This window comes from Etheostoma cragini, chromosome 1 (genome assembly GCF_013103735.1).
Source record: "Etheostoma cragini isolate CJK2018 chromosome 1, CSU_Ecrag_1.0, whole genome shotgun sequence".
NCBI classification, from domain to species: domain Eukaryota; kingdom Metazoa; phylum Chordata; class Actinopteri; order Perciformes; family Percidae; genus Etheostoma; species Etheostoma cragini.
The window spans coordinates 6,708,262-6,728,953 of NC_048407.1; the positions used below are offsets into that span (position 1 = coordinate 6,708,262).

Below are 20,692 nucleotides of genomic sequence, written 5' to 3' on the forward strand. Positions count from 1 at the left end.
TGGGGGGGGGGGTCCCAAACACATTATTTCTTTCTGATACATTTTAATGCACAAATTTCCATTTCATTTTGATCCGTACCAAATCACGGAAGTTAAATACTATTTGACTTGACTACGGTAAGTTTTAACCGGTTATGAAACTGTCTCAGTTGAATACTGATGCCTCTATATCAGATGGCAGAGCAGCCCGCTGCAGACATACCCAGATTTGGCTTCGCTGCCACCTACCACACTCACACACACACACACACACACACACACACAAACACACTCTGCTTTTTGATTAATCATGCTCAAGTTCAAGGAGCTGATGGGATTACATTTCACTGGAATTGTAACTTGTTCATTCCCATTCTGAATGTCCCATTCAGTGGGATTTAGTAACAATCTTGAACCACAGTAAAGTCAGACTCAAAAAGAGGAGCAATCAGCCCATTGCTGATCCAAATTTTCTAATTCTAAAAATGTGTGTGCATAAATTTGGCAGGGAAACAATTCTTAGACAATCAACTCAGAGACAAAATGGTATTCTTCTTCATGTTCTGTTGCTCATGTGTTAGTCATTAGTGTTTATATGGATCCCCCGGGGTCTGAAATAAAGTTTAAAGTCATGCTTCTTAAAGAAAATAAGAAAATGGGCAAAGGAACCTTTGTGACTTGAATCATTCTATTTTCATTTGTTTGCAAGGACACTTAATATTTATTTGTGTACGAGTTAAAAGAAGACTTTGCTGTTTATGTCATTCACAATGTGTGATACATTTGGTGAAAGTGTTCCATGTTGTAGACCGGTTTAGAGCAAATAGAACATGTAATGGTTTTGCTTATCTCTGGCGTCATGGACCAAACTGGCAGTTAAATGAAGGAGCATAAAACCTGAAAAACCAGTCCCCCTTGACCAGTGAACAATAGAATTCATTTTATTACCTTTATTTATGTTGGAGACATAAGCAGGGAGAATGTGTCCACTTCTATTGAAGTCTGAAGCTTTCATTGACGCTCAACACAGTTCCAACAGAAATCATGACATTAGTTTTTACTAGAGAGAATTACGTTTTTTTTTCACTCCAATATTGACTGCCGATTGTTGTTTTAACAGCTAGTATAGTGGTATTACAGTTTTGTTCATTTGGGATCTCCACCAGGGGCAGCGTAACCTAGTATGTGTGTATCTACAGCAGGGGTCTACCATTTTTTTTCAGCCAACGACCCCTTAATTGAAAGAGAGATGCAACAGGGACCCCCTACAACATACAGCGTAATGTATAAAATGAAGTTGCATGTTAAACTGGGCCTACAATTGTAGGGCGGCTTAAGCCTTTATACATACCTTTTTTGCATAGAATACAAAGCTATTCATAGGGTTGCACAATTAATGGAATTTTAATCACGATCACAATTTTTTTTTAAAGACAGCAGTCGGTAACACGTCAGTCTAAAGGTTTACCAGTTTACTAGTAAACGCAACATTTTGTCCCGTCTGTATTGTTTTTCAGACAACAGCAGCGACCGGTGCTAGTTAGTGTCTGTTAGCTCACAGGGCTCTAGGGCGCGAGTAATATTTTTCCTCTAGGACGCACCGGTGCACTTAATGTCATTGCATCCGGTGCAATGTTGTTTATATTGATATGGTTTAATTTTTCGTTACATGACTCATATCTTCTGTTAAGCTGTGCCAGTGTTGGATCTCTCCTCTTACTCTCCGCGCAGCCCCGCCAAACAGCGGCGCCGCTCCACCCTTCTGACATTTGTCTACAGTTTTAATTGTTATTAACACAGCTGTATATTGTTGTAAGCAAGAGAGGCAAATCTGTATTTGTACCAGTGTTTCCGCTGGTAACTCTGCTAACACGGCCGCCACGGTGAAAACACAGAAGAAGTTCTGGAATGCAACTAACTTCCGTTCGTAGAGTAACAGTGTGTGAGACCGAGCCTGCTGGACCTGCAAGAGATGTGACCCATGGCCAGAACATCATAGTTCATAAAAAGGCAGCGCAGTGACAATACAGACATTTTTATACACCTGACGTGTGTAACTCAAGAGCCTGGGTCTGACCGAGGTTTTTGCCTAAAAGGAAGTTTTCCTCGCCACTGTCGCACTGTTGCTTGCTCTGGAGGAGACTGCTAGAACTGTTGGGTCCTTGTAAATTCTGGAGTGTGGTCTATCTGTAAAGTGTCATGAGATAACTCTTGTTATGAATTGATACTATAAATAAAATGTAATTGAATTGAATTGGACTCTGCTGACCCGCCATTCGACCCGTGCTAGACCCATTCATAATGTGTCAGCCGTCTCTCTGTGAGTATCGTCCGTCCTACTCCCCCTCTTCCCTAGCTCTTTTAATCAGTTATCGTTGAAAACAAGTGAAGGAGCTTTCTCAGTGACATTAAAAAAATATCCTACACTTCTAATTTCAGATAGCTAGTTTTCATTTAGATGTGTTGCAGCTGTTTGTCTACACAACATAAAACTTCAACATAAGAAGATGTAGCATAATATGGATGTGAAACAGTTATAAATAGCCTATGTGACAATAAAATTTAAAAAAAGTTTTGGTTAAAATAAAAAAATAATTGTGATAAATAATCGTGATTATCATTTTGGCCATAATCGTGCAGACCTAGGTATTCAAATAGCTTAATAATTGTTGGCATGATTTTATAAACCATGTTTAAATGTTAAACATGCATGTGGCACAGTGAATCCTTAAGATTAACTGTCTCTGTGGATGGCTATTTTGGTGACTACCTTACCTGTAGCACAGTAAGCAGTGAGGATTTATATTTGCGTATATTTTTGTTATTCGTGTTAAGAGCCATTGCAGAGTCAACGAATCCGTACGCATAAGCGTCCCCAAGGCTACGCAAAATGCATAGTGTGTTGGCCCCGTTTTTCTTATGCAATGCACCTATGCATGCAATACAATGCATCGGTGTGGTCAAAATTAAAAGTATTGAACATTATTTCAAGTATATGTTATTTTTACAGAAGAAGGTTTGAAATACAACTGACCGTTTCTGCAGTTACCCCATCTCACCCGCCTATAAGCCTCCCGTGGTGGTAAAAGGAAGCGTCAGGCCAATTATGGATCCAGGATAGGCTGCAGGAAATACGGCAGGCCGGAGGGAGAGGGGGAAATGGTGAAGGAAAGCAATAGGAGTGACGTACACACCACTTTTTGTAATTACCTGTGCCATTTTCTACAAAATCTCCCACAGGAACAAAGCGCTATTTGGATGAGCGACATCAAACAGCTCATGCGGCAGTATTTCAGCCCTTTTAGATAGATTACTCCTTTTTCTCAGGTAAACTTAAATCTTTTTCCAGGATAGATTTTCTTTTTGCGTCCCCTCAATTATTTCATTCAATTAATAAAGTGGTGCTACTCTCAATGCCATCGTCTGACCATAAAGGGATCCTTTGCTTGGCCAACTGTCTCAACTTGTGGTTAGATGGCGTTTCAATACTTCTTTACTGAAAAATGAATCCTATATCACTCAGTTTTTTGCAAAATTCCAAATATTTTTAGAAAAGTTGGCTTGTAGAATACCAGAGGATATTGTGGTATGTGATAAAAGGTTTTATTAGGAGCAATACCATACTATTCTGCTCTAATGCGTGCAAAGCCATGTCACTTCAACGACAAAACCTTGAAGCTGAGTTCAGCAGATTAGATTTATTGTTGCTAAATCATTTTACTGACCATATAGCTTTAGAACAAGCATTAGTAAAGAAAGAATTGAACGATATTCTGAATTTGAATGCCTCATCCATAGAATGAGACAGTGCTATTATTTCCAGGGCGGAAGGTCTGGAAATTTACTTGCTATTTACTTGCCATGAGAATTAGGTCCTGTGACCATTTTGCAGATATTCCTGCTATTAAAGATTGTAATATTAGAACTGACCCTGTTGAAATAAAGACATTTTATTCCATTCTGTATGAATCAGAGGTCAACTTGGATAAAACCCTGTGTGATGGATGGTTAAATCAGCTTAACTTAGACAAATTAATTACTATAGACAAACAAAGTTTGACAGTACAGAATATGCAAAAGGGAAAATCAACGGTCATTGATGGGATCCCCCCTGAATTTGATGTAATTTTTTGGGAACATCTAGGCCCATTCTTTCTTGACATGATTAAATTCTTTATTGAGAAGGGTGAATTCTCAAGGTGATGGGAACACAGCCTTGACTTCCTTACTCTTGAAAAATGAAAAGGATCCTGCAGAGCGTTTTAATTATCGACCCCTGAGCCTGCTTAACTCTGATATAAAAAAATCTTTGCAAAGCTATAGCTCGTCGTTTGGAGTCCCATATGTCAAAATTAGTGAACTCCAATCAAACTGGATTCATTAAAACAAGAATGGCAGCAGATAATGTTCGTCGCCTTTTCCATATTGTGGATGCCGCAGGAGACAGTAAGACACCAATTTCAATTCTTTTTCTTGACGCAATGAAAGCCTTTGACAGACTTCATCTGGAAAGGTTAACCGCCGCAGCTTAAGATGTCTACACTACAAAGGAGGAAAGAGGATGTCAGTCTTTTAGTTCCCAACTTTTAACATTATTTTTGGTCTTGAGAGTGATATGACAGAACCTCGATCACTCCGTGATGTCCTCTTTGCCAATATCTCTCTATTATCTCTCATTCCATCAAAACTTGAAGATTGGCTGAAATATATTGCCATATATCATGTCACTGGCACACATTTTCCCCTTTATTCAACAATGCAGCACTCTTGGTCGGTGGGAGGCCTATAACAGCCCTACAGTGGGAATAGAGGGGGGTTTATTATCTAAAACACATCTTTAGCAAGGTTGGCTTTACCTTTTTCCGACCGATAAAACGCATTCAGTCTGCCACTTTACCTTCAATTAAGATCAGCACTCAAGGTATGCTGGGTCCCCTACGAGAGTTTGTGGCACATCCATCCTGTTCGGAAGTGATTCACTATGCAGCCAAAAAACCCGGGGTAGGGTATCCACGCTTTGTCAGTTTTTGGTTATATCTGGCCGCACTGCCCTTCTTATTGAGAAGGTCTGGGTTCGTGATTGTCCAGACCTGAGCAATGATCTTGACTTGCAAGATGTATTGTCTGTCATCCCAGAAGTATCATGCAATCCAGACCATCAGCATATTCAGTACGATTTTATTTGTTGGACATATTTCACCCCCATGAAAATGCACCACATGAAAGATATGCTCTTTATGCACTTTCTGCCCACTGAAGGCTAGGGGCACTTAACTTCAAATGTTTTCTGGGTTTACTCTCCTGTTGGTCAGTTCTGAAACAGCATTGCATCCAAAATATCTATCCTGATTAATGCACTGTACCTGTTACTGTCAATGTTTTTTTGATTCTGAAAGCTCAAATGTCACTCCTTCAGCTCTCTAAAACTAAAAAAAACATGCGGTCAGAAAAGTAGTCCCCAGAAAATCCTTTGAACACTTGGTAGGTACAGCATTGTTGACTCTTTAAAGGCCATGCTGTAGGCTGGTGCTGCGGCCTTCTTGCTTTATTTTGAGCATGTGTTGGATCCCTTGTCTGTGTGTCTGCTTGTGTGTACGTTTGTATTTGTCTGTTTCTATGTGTTTATCTGCTTGTTTGTGCATTTGTATATGTCTGCTTCTGTGTGTGTGTCTGCTTGTGTGCGCGTTTGGTGTGTGTGGGTGTGTGTGTGTGTGTGTGTGTGTGTGTGTCTGTTTCTGTGTTTATGTCTGTTTCTGTGTGTGTGTCTGCTTGTGTGTGCGTTTGTATTTGTCTGTTTCTATGTGTTTATCTGCTTGTTTGTGCATTTGTATATGTCTGCTTCTGTATGTGTGTCTGCTTGTGTGCGCGTTTGGTGTGTGTGTGTGTGTGTCTGTTTCTGTGTTTATGTCTGTTTCTGTGTGTGTTGTTTTTTAGCTGCGGACTTCTTGTTGTTGTTGTGTTTCCCTCCTTCCTGTCATGTGTTTTTTTTTTTTTTTTATTGGTCCTGAGACACATTCTCATGTTTCAGCATATTGTTTGAAATTGTATTTAATCTTGAAGTAAAAACATTTGGTCACAAATAAAAAAGATACTTCAGGGACGAGGTGGCGTTATTTGGAGGTAGATGGAAGTGCAGTATTGCAAGGGTAACTTATTGCAAAAATATATATTAAAAGAACCAAAACAAAAAAACTAAATAATAACTATTCAATGTATCATCACAAACTGATGTTAAACAAGATCAAAAGCTATATCAGGCCCTGACTAATGGGCTCTAGCGTCTGCACCCTTCCAGGCCAAAGCTGTTCTCCCCAGAGCAGCCTCGGCCTCCTTCCTTTTAACGGGAAGCCCCTCCTACAATACAAACCAAAGTTAATCGGAAATCAATCAAACACCATTATGGTAATTCAACAATATGTCAACTATAACATCAAAAATGAAATGTCACATGCTGAACAAGCTTCTCAAAACAGAACTCTAGGCACTCTGTAGACCCCTTTGTACTGGCTGACACTTGAACCATTCCAGGTCTTCCCCTATAAATTACTCCAGACTCAGTCACTTCCTGTTTGCCACTACGACCCAAATGACTTGAAATTTATTTTGTATGTGTTGTATTTATCCAACCATGATTTCTAATCTTTTGACTAGTACTTAAATGAACTGAAATAAAATGACAAACCATGTATTCATTGATGCAAGGCCATGTGCTAATGATAATGCTCACGCTAACTGTCCTATGCTACTGCTCATACTAAAGTTAGCTTAGCATGATAAGACATAAATACCAACTATTTAAATTGTAACGGTAACGGAATACAGTTACTCATTATTTGTATTCTAAATATGTCACGCCGGTACATGTATTCCTTTACTCCCTAACACTAAATAATCAAAGAGTCAATTTTGTTAGTTTCTAAATTCTGTCAACAACATTCTTTTACATACAGTCTCATACAGTCTGTTCAATCAACAGTAGGAGTTCAAGCAGTACAAAGAATTCCCAAGAAGCCATGCAACAAGTACACTGCTTTAAGTCTGAAATGACAACAAATATATGCAATGTAATTATACCATATTCTAAACATTATTGTCAAGCTTCTCATTGGATATTTTTTACTGAGTAAGGCCTGAAAGAAATCAGTGGCCCATCAATCTGGGCGACCCCAGCTTTTACACTTTGGCAACTGTCTCAACTCTAAACTTGTTTAAGTTTGTTTAGAAGTAGACCCACACTTCACTCAAACATACAGTGTGAGATGTATGCTTAAATTCATCTGTGTATTTCTTGAGATTACTTTTATTAAAACCAAACTTAAGTTCGATTTAGACACAAACCCCGCTCCAGAAGCGTCAACCCCTTTTTTATGGGATTGTGCCAAAGCTTATAGTAGAGGCTTTATTATTGCATTTTCATGTGCCATAAAAACAGAAACACCAGTTATCAACCTATGTCTCATTGTGTGTGTTATGTCTTGTTACAGTTACGTCTCCTGTGTGTGGCCACTCAACATGGTGATCTGCAGAGTGTGCGTTACCTCCTGAAAGAAGCCCGTATCACTGTGCCCCAGGAGCCATCCAACAGCAACCCAGCCATCCTGGCAGCATACTATGGCCATGCCAGCTTGGTCAAAGAGCTGCTGGATTCCATACCTGGTAGGAGAAAAATATTCAGGATTTATACTGTTCATTTTTAAATCCTGAGGCATGATTGCTTACATTTGTGGTGCAACTGTTACTGCTATTAAAGTTAATGTTTTTAAAAACCCTTAATGAAAATAACATGAATTACTGTAAAGAAGCGGCACTCCAGCATTCAGTCAGTTTACTAGTTATAGATAACACCTCTCAGCGCGTGAAGCAGTTGTATAATGTCCTCTATGGCTTTAGACAAACCATATCAAGTCTGAGAAGATAACCCTTGATTTGGATAATACAAATGTAGACAAAAAACAAATGTATACAAAAAGATTTGCATTACAAACTAATGGTGTGGAGTTGGTCAAGAGATGGCCATTTACCAGACAAAGAGGGTCTATTAAAACAATAAGGGTTGAAGTGTGGGAAATGTAGGATTCAGTTTTTACAACAAAACTAGGGATTAAAAGTCAGTATGTCCAGGCCTCTGCTGCTTTAAAAAATATAAAAACACTGCCATAGTTACCCTTTGATATGTCCCCGCCAGAATGATGTATAAAACCCTGGTTGTCTAAATCTGGAATTTAGAGACTGTCATTGGTACTCTGCAGTTTCAGGGCAGAAACCCCTTTGACTGCTCATAAAAAACACCATATGGACATATTTACAATCCTAACTATATGACAGTCTTGATTTAAAGATATAATATGTAGGAGTTAGTGCTTACTTTTTGTAACCACATAGTGTTTAAATATGGCCCCACCTACCCCACTCAACTTGACAGAGAGAGGGAAAGAGGAGGAGAGAGAGATAGAAAGAGCGGCAGTGGTCAAAAGAGCTAGAGTGTAAAAAAGAGAAGTTGGGTCAAACAAAGATAAGACAGCCAGCATCAAGAAAGCCCAGCAGCGACTACACTTCCTGAGGGTCTTCAGGAAGTACGACCTGGACTCCAACCTGCTGCTGACCTTCTACCTCTCGTCAATTGAGAGCCTGCTGACTTACTGTATCACAGTATGGTATGGCAGCTGCATCGTGGCAGACAGGGAGAGGTTGCAGAGGGTTGTAAGGTCAGCACAAAAGATCATTGGCTGCCCTCCCTGATGGACATCTACACCTCCCACTGCCTCAGCAGAGCAAAGAACATGATCAAGGACAGATCCCACCCCGGCGCTGATCTGTTTGACCTGTTGCCCTCAGGACGGCGCTACAGGTGCATCAGAGCACGGACTACCAGACTCAAGAACAGTTGTTCCCAAAGGCCATAACCACCCTTAACTCACAAATGCACTGACTCCACTCCACAGCCTACCCCCGGGCCCCCGATTTTCTTCTTCCCTCTGACTGTGCAATACTGTTGTACTGTTATATAATACCTCAAAAGACACTGGAATCTGTGCAATTTCATACAGTGCAATACTTAATATGTGTAATATATTAACCATTCCATGTCATTACTGTTCAATCTTTATTTATTTATTATTTACTACTTAACCATTTCCTTTCATTACTGTGCAATATTTATTAATTTGTTAACATTTATTTTCTTTCACACAATGTGTATTCAAAGCTATTTTATATATGCATACAGTGGCTCTCCGGACTCAGGACTGTGCACCAGCGCACACCCCCCCTCTCTCTTTTTTCTCTTCACTACCTACACTTTATATTTTTGATATTTTTGATATTTTATATTGTTATCTTATATTTTTGTGTCAACAATGTAAAGGGATTGCTTCAATCTCGTTGCACAGGTACTGTGTACTTGTGTATAATGACAATAAAGGCATTCTATTCTATTCTATACAAAAACTATTAGAAAAAAATGGATAAGAGTAGCAATAGTAATAATACGTACACTATTATACACACCTTTATTATAAACAGAGCGGTAATGAAAATAATTTAAAGACATGCAAAGAGGCAGTACCTGGGAATGAGAACAGACGGCACACCCTGCAGCATGTTTTTGGCTAGGTGTTGCACACCCACATGATGCCAAACGGCTCTTTGTTGACACCCAGAAACTTCATGCACACAGATCTGCAGATACAGACACCACCACACACTGCTAGTGGGTCATAGTCAGTGATTGAGAGAGATTATTTTTTTCATTAGTTTAAACATAGTTTTTTATTGAAATACTACATAATTTATCTTACTTAAAAGATCACCATACTACATTATCCTTACACATTACCTTGCTCTTAATTAAGGCTCTGGCACAATGGCATGACCATGTTGTAAGCTTGTTGGGAGAGTCAACTTGAAATTGCCTTTTTTCTTCATCTTCAAGTTAAATGAACTGAAAGGAGACTATACACACATTATTTTAACAAAGGTACATTGATTGAGTCTAATATGGACACTCACAGGTAATTTAAAGCTTACAATTACAAGATAATATATAACCAGGTGCTTGAAATAGAGAAGTAAATGCCTATTTTGCTTAAAAGAGAGAAAGAATTTAAAAAGATTGACCCTTTATAAAGTTTGACATTCTCATCAACAATGACAAAAATCAAAAATGCCCAAAAATATCTATCTGACAGGAAACCTTGACAGTTCAACTCAAGGTCTGGTAATCATGGAAACATGGAAATGAAGAAAAGTGTGTCTGTGTCCTGACTGACTGTGATTGTCTCTCTCTCAGGTCCATGTTTAAGGGGAGATTTGCTGAACTGGATGCTAGCCACATCTTGCCAGCAGGGTCACCTGGATGTAGTCCAGCTGCTGGTCCATGGCTATGATGTTGATGCCAAGGACTGCGCCATCCACAGCAATGAGTTTGCTTTAATCACCGGGCTGCCGCTGTACGCTGCTGCACAAGCAGGTATACACTCACACACACACACACACACACACACACACACACACACACACACACACACACACACACACACACACACACAGGTTCACTCCAGACATCTTTTGTACTTCCAACACAGCAAACGGTGGTAACGTGGGGACCACATTTTGTATTTGCTGCTTTACTGATACAAAATCCTCAAATCAAAAAACAAACATTTCTACATTGCCTTCAAAAAGTACTATTGCATTAATGTACAGCTAATGTACAGCAGTAAATAATTTCTCAGGGAGACCGAACCAAGGTTCATTTTTTTACATGTTTTTTCAGATGAAACAGACGTGCACACTGAACTACAGGCCTAATCTTAAATGGTCTGGAAATACAAATAACAATGGGTTAACATACTCAAAGAGTTCTTACTATTGTTTTTCCAGGGATTTAAATCTGTTAGCAAAGTAACATTATTACACAGTTGATAAAAGATGAGTAATCCCGAACAACACATTTTTTTTATTTATATAATATTTCAGGACAATGCCCTTTAATGAACATGTACAATAGCACATGTAACAATGCCAGATTGTAGCCCAAGGGTTAATTTCCACCTGTAGTCCATTAGCCGGTTAAAGTTACCATAAAAAAATGACAAAAGATTTACAATAGTAACATTTGATATATAAAACAAGGAGAAAGAGAGAGAAAAAAACTGTACAATTCATTAGGTGGTGTTAAAACAAAGACACAATTCATTAGTATGTTCTACTTGGCTAATTCAGTACAGCATACTGTTAGAGGTGGTTGCACATTTGGTTAGCTCTAAGCCACAACTTTACTTGGTTCTTAAAGGCGGCCAAAGTGGGACATTCCCTTACAACTGGAGGTAGTATGTTCCATAATCCACTACATTTCATTGTGCATTATGGCTGAAGAGGGTTTTTCTGGTGCCCCGAGTCTGTCTGTATTTAATAAACTCTAGAAATTGAGGTGCACCAGGCCATGTAGCAATTTATCAATTAAGCACATTGAGGAAAATGTACAAAAATTATCAAAGCTCAGTAAGTTATATTTCTCTAAGATGTTGCAATGATGATAGGAGAGACGGTTACACAGTTCAGTGGCCAACTCTGCAAGTTTTATAATTCAGTTACCAGGTTGTTGGAATTGCTGGTAAAGTGCTAGGGACAGACACTGAGTGAACACTGTTCACCTTTGGTACTGTGAACACATAAAGTGAGAAGTGTGTTTTGTGTTGCAGGTAATGAGGAGATAGCTTGCTTCCTGCTGCAGAACGGAGCAGGATTCTCCTCATACACCCTGATGGACTATCCAGCCTTCAGCAAACACCTCCTTAGACTCAGACTTCAGGAAACCTCCAACGCTGAGGGAGAGCAGGTCTGTTTTGGAAACAAAGGGGGGCAATTGTAATGGGTTTCAGAACCAATCATTTTTTAGGCTGACATAGTAGAGCTCCATCTTAAATGAGGTTTTCTCAGAGAGCTCAGCAGGACGATGTCACTCCTTAGGGAGCAGTATTCTGTTCTGATCTCTGTGTGTTTTACTGCCAAAAAATTGACCAGATTGCCTCTGAAGTACCGCAAAAATGCCTTGTCATTCAATACCTAATTTCAATACCTAAGAAAAAATCTCATCAGCACCAGTGAGTTTATAAGCATGCAGCATGCTTCTACCAAGATCTTCTAATGTTTGTGATTGGCTGTCTAAGGTTACACGTCGCAGATGCATGCAGGAAAATAAGTTACACAGACACAGGGCTCACGTAGGAAGGAAAAGCAGCCTTATTTGTAGAGCACATTTCAGCAACAGGGTAATTCCAAGTGCTTTATATAAAACATTACTAGTTAAAAACAATACAAAATATAAAAACAGAAAAAATACGATATTTTATGATGCTGTTATAGGACAATGTATAAGCCGTTGCTCCATACACGTAATCCACCCGTAATCTTTGCCGTTCCCAGAACGACCGGTCCCACCGGTCTTACTTTTTTAATTCTCTTTATATGACAGTTCCAATTTTCAACACTCTAACTTCAGTAACAATTAAATATATGAAAATGGATAAATAAGGAGAATTACAGTTACAGTGGAGTATAAGAAATGAACAATCAATTAAAGAAAGGCAGCACCAACCGGTTGACCTGCAGTTTTCTGGGAGTTTGTTCCAGATATGTCGGTTATAAAACCTGAAAGATGCTTATCCCTGTTTAGTTCTTCCAGTTTAGACAGAAAGCATACCTATCCCAGACGACATGAGAGGTCTGGATGCTTCATGATGTAGCATCAGATCAGAAACGTCTTTTGCCCCCAAACCGTTTAGTACTTTATAAACCAACAGAAGTATTTTGAAATCAATTCTTTGAGGGACAGGAGTAGTAGTACTAGGAGCTGAAAAATAAAAAATAAAAGATGTGTGCCGTAATGTTGTAATTTCTTTTTGTTTTTAAAAATTGGTAATGAAAAAAAGCGTTGTTCAGGAAATGGTGGCAAAGTCACAATTTTGGTAACAGTACTAGTTTGAACATTTTGAAGGATACCCAATTCTATACCCAATTCTGAGTTTAATTGCAAATGTTCATGTATTAACTGTGATACACAGTTAAGCATTATAATATAGTATAATTAGGTCCATAATACTGTTAGTCAAAGTGATGAGAGGAAGTCCTGGTTAAATCCATGTTGTTCTCAGCCCTCTTATGATATCATGCTGCCTGTGTGAGTGTGTGTGCAGGCTGTGACTGTGTGCTGGAGTGGTCTGCAGCTGCCATGGTTGGAGCTGGATTGGTTCATGGATGTCTCGTCATGTATCACCCACCTGGATCTATCATCCAACAGCCTGGCTGCTCTCCCCTCCGTGGTGCCCTGGGGACTGATCCACCTGCAGACTCTAGATCTTTCTAACAATCTGTTGAAAGAGCTGCCAGCTGCCCCCAGCTCCCAGGAAGTAATCTGCTCCAGGTACATTGGTCTGGCCCAGATGTAGCTGGGACAATTGTGTCTGGGACAAATAGCAGCTAGCCAGTGTACTCCGTCTGAGTATGATAGATGTTCTCCATTTAAATAAATGTCTTGTATAATAGCAAATAAAGCAATATCTAAATTTTAGTGAGACTAAGGGTCTAAGGCCAAGATCTTCAACACAGGGTCCGGGGCCCCTAGGGGGTCCTCAGAATTACTGAAGGGGGGCCACCAAATTCAAAAATCTGCCTATTTGATAGGCTTACTGACCCATAGGTAAGGTAGTCACTAGGGACACTAGGGCGATATGGCCTAAAATCCATATTGCGATATACATTGCAGCCACTTGCAATAACGATATATATCACAAAATATAAATTATAATAGCATCATTTCAGACCAGGTTACATAGACCCTAAGGAAAGCCAAACTGCTAAATGTATTTTTTTAAATAAGAGACGTAGTTTTGGTAACATTTATTGTTCAAAACTTTAATATTACAACATAATGTTTAAAAAAATATGAAAATAATTCAAGCACACTAGTTGCAGAGACTTTAAAATAGAAAAAGCTTAACATATTGGGTTTCTTTCCTTTTGTGTAAACCATTCTAAAATACACTAGAAGCACAGATACTTTAAATAAAAACATATTTCAAAGTCTCTTACCTGCAGCCTAATGTAAAGCATTTGAACACACACACACACACACACACACACACGGTTGTCAAGATTACAATCGTCCGATACATAGTGGATTGTCAGGCTAATGAAAGGCTCTGTGGTACGGCTCGACCACAGGTCCAATGCAGCGGCTTAAATCAGAACCAAGTTGAAAATATAGATGTTGCCATTTTTAATTTACTGTGCAATTTGTGTGCATCTTTATCCATTTCCAGGAGTCATACTTTTTACAGACTCCTCCTACAGAAATAACATGATGGACTGAAAACATTTTTGTACAAACTAAAGCTCTCAATAATGAAAAACAAAAATGTATGTCCTGGGCCGTGCCCAGACCATGCCGAGTTGTATTTTCCAGTCGGGCAATATTGTATTGTATTGCTCCTCTGTAACGGTTAACAAGAACCTGGCAGGGGAATTTAGCTTTCCTTAAGAAATGCAGATGTTTCTGAGCTTTCTTGTTCACTTGCTCCACTTCCATTGATTGTTGCTCATGATACTTCTGTAACTTTTATTCTGTAACTTTTTAGTCATGTAAAGTATGGAATTTAAAATTCTGAAAGTTCATGTAAGGAATGCAGGGGTCTTACTTGTAATGGAGTATTTGTACTGTATTGTTTTATTAGTACTTATTCCTGACTAAAGGATCTGAATACTTCATCTACCTCTGTCCAGTAGCTCTCCCAATAACTGAAATTGATTGCACTGATTTACCTACATCTTGTATGAGGGCAGAGATACTGAACCAAGTTGATATTGGTCAAGAAATGGCTCCAATACATAGGCTAAGTTCTCCTTAAACCATGAAACGTAATTTTCTGTTTCTACATGTCCTAAAGTCAATCATATTACTGGACACAAAGATTAACCTAACATTGATCTTCTCTCATTTTGGCAACAATACTAAACAAGTTTTTTCTCAAAATGCCTGTGTGCATTTGTTTATGTATACCCACATTGAAGGTTTTTATAAGTGTACGGCAAACCCAGGTCTAAATTGACAACGTTTCATTTCCGGGATTGTTCAGGTGCCTTCAGTTATTCCGCCGGATGTCCCTCATTTTAGGCCTGATGTCCGTTACTTTCCTCTTTCTTTGTGTTGGCGTTCTAATCTTCAGTGGATTAATAAGAACTATGGATAACTACTCCTCAGCTCTCTGCAGGGTAAATCCAGACGGCTAGCTAGACTATCTGTCCAATCTGACATTTCTCTGATTTGACGCACGTATACATGTTCCACCAAAACAAGTTCCTTCCCAAGGCTATTTTGCATAGGCAGCATCATCTAGTCCGGCGCTGACCGCCCCCCCAACACAATTGTTATTGGTTTAAAGAAACGCCACTAAACTAGAACATGATGTTGTATGGACTAGGCCAGAACTACCTCTGCAGTGCAGTGGAGGTAGGCAACGCGAGACTAGGCAAACACTGATAAAATTAATCTGTCCTAAATGTAGCTGTCTGTGTCATAAAGTGGAAGCTGTCTGCGGTCACCCTCTCAGCCCATTTTTCCTGTCTTTTAGTTTACAGCGCATAAATCTCTCTCAGAACCAGCTCACCAGTTTGCCATCCGGATTTCTGCATCTGACCCGCATCCAGAGACTTTCTGCTGCTAAGAACCAGCTCACAGTGCTGTTTGACATCCCTACCAGTAGGTTTCAACTCAGCTTATATATACAGTAACTATTGTCTTTGTAGAAAGAACACTTTTGAGTATAGATTTGTAGAATATATTAACTTGTTGTTAGTTACATGCAAGCCCCCAGGAACAGCGCCATGTCTAAAAGCCACCATGGGCTTAGTGGATAACGGTGGTGCTGCATCCCATGGCCCAGAAAGACTTTTCATAAAGACATTGCATGGCAAAAGAAAATTCTATATTTCAGCTGATCATTTTTTTGGGGGTACACCAACTTACCAGCCCAAACTTCAAACATGTCAGGGGTCTTAACATTTTAACATTCATTAGTAGCCGAATACAGACTTATTAAACCAGGCATCATGAACTTGCAAAATGGGACTGTGCCTGCCCATGTTGCCCTGTACTGGGCTCGCTCATTACGTTTCTCCCGAGGTCTTGGAGCTGTAATGGATACAGCTAATGGTTGTAATTCACCTTGTGTTCATTTAATACATGGTTATGGTGTGATTTCATGAAACATTCAAGGTATGTATGTATATACGCTGTAAAGCCTGTTAAGTGGATGTAATGTCATTCGCGTTTTCCCGAAGTGCTGGGGCTATTGGCTATTAGCTAGCAAACACCAGTGGTAGCTAGCATGGATGTATTAAGAGAATGGTAAGCTATAGCCATAGCTATATGACCGCATAACGTTACTACAGACATAGTAGGACTGTATGCTGTAAATACTGTAACGTGGATGAGATATGAAGCCATGGATGTATTTGGAAAGCTCTGTTCACAAAACTGCAAGCTAACCGTAGTAGCTAGCAATAGCTTGTACAGTGGGGCTTGAATATTTGGGCACCCCAGGTGAAAATGTGTATTATTGTGCATAAAGAAGCCGAGAAAAGATGGAAAAATCTCCAAAAGGCATCAAATGAAAGATTAGAAAATTTGTATAATATGTCACAAAAAATATATTTTTATTCCATCATTTACACTTTCAAAATAACAGAAAACTAAAAAATGGCGTCTGCAAAAGTTTTGGCACTCCGCACTCTGAGTTAATTCCTTGTACTGCCCCACTTGGCAAGTATCACAGCTTGGAAACCATTCTTGTAGCCAGCCAAGAGTCTTTCAGTTCTTGTTTGAGGTATCTTTGCCCATTCGTCCTTACAAAAGTCTTCCATTTCTTTGAGATTTCTGGGCAGTCTGTCCAGAAATCTGGACGCCCTCCTCTTTTAAGGTCTATCCTATAAGAAATGAACAATCAATTAAAGAAAGGCAGCACCAACCGGTTGACCTGCAGTTTTCTGGGAGTTTGTTCCAGGTATGTCGGTTATAAAACCTGAAAGATGCTTATCCCTGTTTAGTTCTCCCAGTTTAGACAGAAAGCATACCTGTCCCAGACAACATGAGAGGTCTGGATGCTTCATGATGTAGCATCAGATCAGAAACGTCTTTTGCCCCCAAACCGTTTAGTACTTTATAAACCAACAGAAGTATTTTGAAATCAATTCTTTGAGGGACAGGAGTAGTAGTACTAGGAGCTGAAAAATAAAAAATAAAAGATGTGTGCCGTAATGTGTAATGTTGTTATTTCTTTTTGTTTTTAAAAATTGGTAATGAAAAAAAGCGTTGTTCAGGAAATGGTGGCAAAGTCACAATTTTGGTAACAATACTAGTTCGAACATTTTGAAGGATACCCAATTCTATACCCAATTCTGAGTTTAATTGCAAATGTTCATGTATTAACTGTGATACACAGTTAAGCATTATAATATAGTATAATTAGGTCCATAATACTTAGAAGAAGCCATGGTGCTGATTGTTGGGACGAGGTCAGATCAGTCTGGGCATTTAAAACCTTAAGATTGACATCATCTGGTCTTTCCAGACAACGATTGAGAACAGTCCATGATACTGTCAGGTCTCAGCTTTCCACAGGGGGAGTTGCATGCTATAAACAAATAATAATAATAAATAAAAGTCGCCCAATAAATAGAGGGAGCCCAAACTTTTGCAGACACCATTTTTTTGTTTTTTTTGTTATTTTGAAAGTGTAAATGAAGTAAATACAATCAAAATTGTCGTGACATATTATACGAATGTCTAATCTGTCATTTTATGCCTTTTGGAGATTTTTCCATCTTTTCTTGGCTTCTTTATGCACATTAATACAAATTTTTACCTGGGTGCCCAAACTTTCGAGCTTCGCTGTAGCTAGCTCGTAGCACGACATAATGGTTAGCTACATCTCCTTGGTTGTCTAGCTAAGTACTTGTAAGAGACACGAGAGAGAAGCCCATGAACGAGCATGTTCTCACCGGTTGCTACGGCAACACAAACTGCTGCTATTGCGCATGGCCTTCCCATCGTGATATCCTGGGCCAGGCATTGCGGAAGATCCAAGCTCCATGATTGCTTTTGCCATGATTGCTTTATGCGCTTTTGAGCACTCTCATTGGAATATACGGGGCTTCCCGCCGAACAATATATCAAGTTCTCTTAATACATCCTTGGTTACATGTCAGGGTTATTTTGAAAGAGTTTGATCAAGAGCTGCAAAGGTCAAATTGAGTATGGTACCCCCAGACTTTACATAAACACATCCTGAAAGACAACTTGGGGACATTTTAAATAAGCTAGCACATGTTAGTCATGTTAACCTGCATATCTGAAGCTGTGGTTCATCCGGACTCAATACTTCCAAGGCTCATTAGTTGTTTTTTTAACCAGTTTTCACCAATTAAAATACCTATTTTCCCAACTGTGTTTATGTGCCAACACTTCTGAGCACGCTCAAATGTTTTAAAAGACCAAAAATCATCCTCACAGTTAAACTACAGTTTTTCGCGCTGCAAATAGTATTTTTAAATCACTTTTTGAATTAATGATTAATGATATAAAAGACAGAAGAGCATGACCCCCTCACACTGGAGAGGAAATAGTGTTTCTGATGGCTTGACTAACTCATTACTTCAGCACTACGGATCTGTTAATTCAATTTCAATTCAATTAAATTTTATTTATAGTATCAATTCATAACAAGAGTTATCTCAAGACACTATACAGATGGACCACACTCCAGAATGTACAAGGACCCAACAGTTCTAGTAGTTTCCTCCAGAGCAAGCAACAGTGCAACAGTGGCGAGGAAAAAGGACGTAGCTTGGCACTGCAGTGTAGCAGTTGAACATGGCATCACAGCTTGCATAAATTGTTGATCAATACGTTATTACACTACAATAAATCGTTACAATACGTCTAGGTTATTACAGCCACTTATACACTTTATGTCAGATATGGATGTTGGTGCTCATTGTTTTGTCTTGTTTATGTCTTAAAGTCAGTTTTCTGCTGTGGGATCTGGAGCTCTTTTATCAGAGAATAGCCCATGAACATCAGGGAAACCACGCCAGCGAACTTAGTTCCCACTTTTCATATTCATTTTTAAAATGTTTGTTTGTTTATGCATACACCAACCATCACGGCAAATAATTACTTGGCAATCAACCCTTTTCTGATTCTGTCTTTAAAACATGTTCAAAATGAAGGGCCTTTTAGTCATTATTTGGTAATTTGTGTTGGTCTGATTTTCAACTTTGGCTGTGTTCTTTATTTCCATTCTGTCAGCCACTAACTGGATCGGTCTTCGCAAGCTAGAGGAGCTGGATGTGTCTGACAACTGTCTGAGCAGTCTGCCCACATCAGTCATGCATTGTTTGAAATCCCTGAACTTCCTCAATGTGTGCAGGAACACACTGAGCACTTTCCCTGATCCCTGGGCTTGTCCTCTGGTAAGAAATTGACTGCTAAGGATCCACTTCCTGTTTTTAATCTACAGGAAGTGGATTTTTCTTTTGATCAAAATAGAATAGTCAAGTTGCTGTTGTCCATGTTTGACATTCTGGGTATTAATTAGGTGATAGAATGATTATATAGGGTATTTTAGACTGTTCCTTAAGGTCACCTAAAAAGGTATGTAACATTGCCTCATATTTTAACAGTCTCATATTTCAGACGCTGCAATGTTATACATTGTTCCTCTGTTATTCCATTTTACGAAAATTGATGGCTAATTGCAAATTTGGTAAGACATCGGACTTCAGGAGCACCACACAATCTGACGCGCAGCAGTTCGCTGCACGGTCACCGTTTCTGGGTTACAGGCAGTGTTAGGAGTAACGCAACAGAAAAGTAACATAATTACAGTAATGTATTTCTTTTTGCTGTAACGCAGTAGCAGAAGAACTTATTATTAATAAAATTTAGGTAAAATTATACTCGTTAGAATCTTAGCAATGCGTGTTACAGCGTTTAGTTTAACATTTAGTGGTGTTCCTGTAAAACATTTCTTCACAGGAAAAATAAGTTGTGAACATTATTTGATGTTATTGTATTTGATGGTTGAGGTTACTGCAGATACATTTGCTAGATGGAAATTATTTTCTGGAGTTAGTACGCTGCGTTGAAGAAAGGTGCTGTCCTATCTCTGTTCCTGTGGTCAATGTTTGAATGACGACCGTGTCTTTTATTGTGACCATGTACTGTTCAATATGGTGCAGTTTTACAAACTAGAAAGTGAAAAACTTAAGCTTTATGGACATATTTTGTATCTAGCGTCTCACGTTCATCTTAGTAAGCTAGCAAGAGTACACAACAGACACTGTTCCTTGTAGGCTACTTTAAAATAAAAACACTTACTGTGACGGTTTGCAGTAAAACGAAATTACTGTAAAATAAATAAGGTTGTGTAACTTTTCACATATCAGCTGTAAATCAAGTACTGTAAATAATGTACACAGACTATAATTGACCGTGTCCTTTACACTGTTTTAAACTAAACATCAATTTCTTAATCAAGTGCTTTAAACAAACATGTTGAGTGCTTCAATACAGCCTACTGTACATTTTACTTATCTATTTTTATAGTTTTAATTTCTTTGCATATTCATATTAATTATACAAAAGGTTGTAAAT

At 38.9% G+C, this 20,692-nt stretch overlaps 1 protein-coding gene and 1 long non-coding RNA gene across 4 annotated transcripts in view; one reads left to right on the top strand and one right to left on the bottom strand.

Annotated features, from left to right (window-relative positions):
- lrrk1 (leucine-rich repeat kinase 1) overlaps positions 1–20,692 on the top strand; it is a 101,815-nt gene that overhangs the window by 23,342 nt on the left and 57,781 nt on the right. For all 3 annotated transcript variants that reach the window (XM_034873496.1, XM_034873572.1, XM_034873639.1), the window contains 6 exons: positions 7,464–7,635; positions 10,268–10,447; positions 11,682–11,818; positions 13,176–13,402; positions 15,609–15,736; positions 19,346–19,509. In XM_034873496.1, coding sequence (XP_034729387.1) covers positions 7,464–7,635; positions 10,268–10,447; positions 11,682–11,818; positions 13,176–13,402; positions 15,609–15,736; positions 19,346–19,509 — 1,008 coding nt within the window. The remainder of the gene's footprint in view (positions 1–7,463; positions 7,636–10,267; positions 10,448–11,681; positions 11,819–13,175; positions 13,403–15,608; positions 15,737–19,345; positions 19,510–20,692) is intronic.
- On the bottom strand, positions 1,324–19,703 carry LOC117948564. The gene is made up of 3 exons (XR_004657499.1): positions 19,617–19,703; positions 15,424–15,427; positions 1,324–1,352 (listed from the first exon to the last, which is right to left on the bottom strand). It is a non-coding gene; the product is annotated as an uncharacterized LOC117948564 (long non-coding RNA).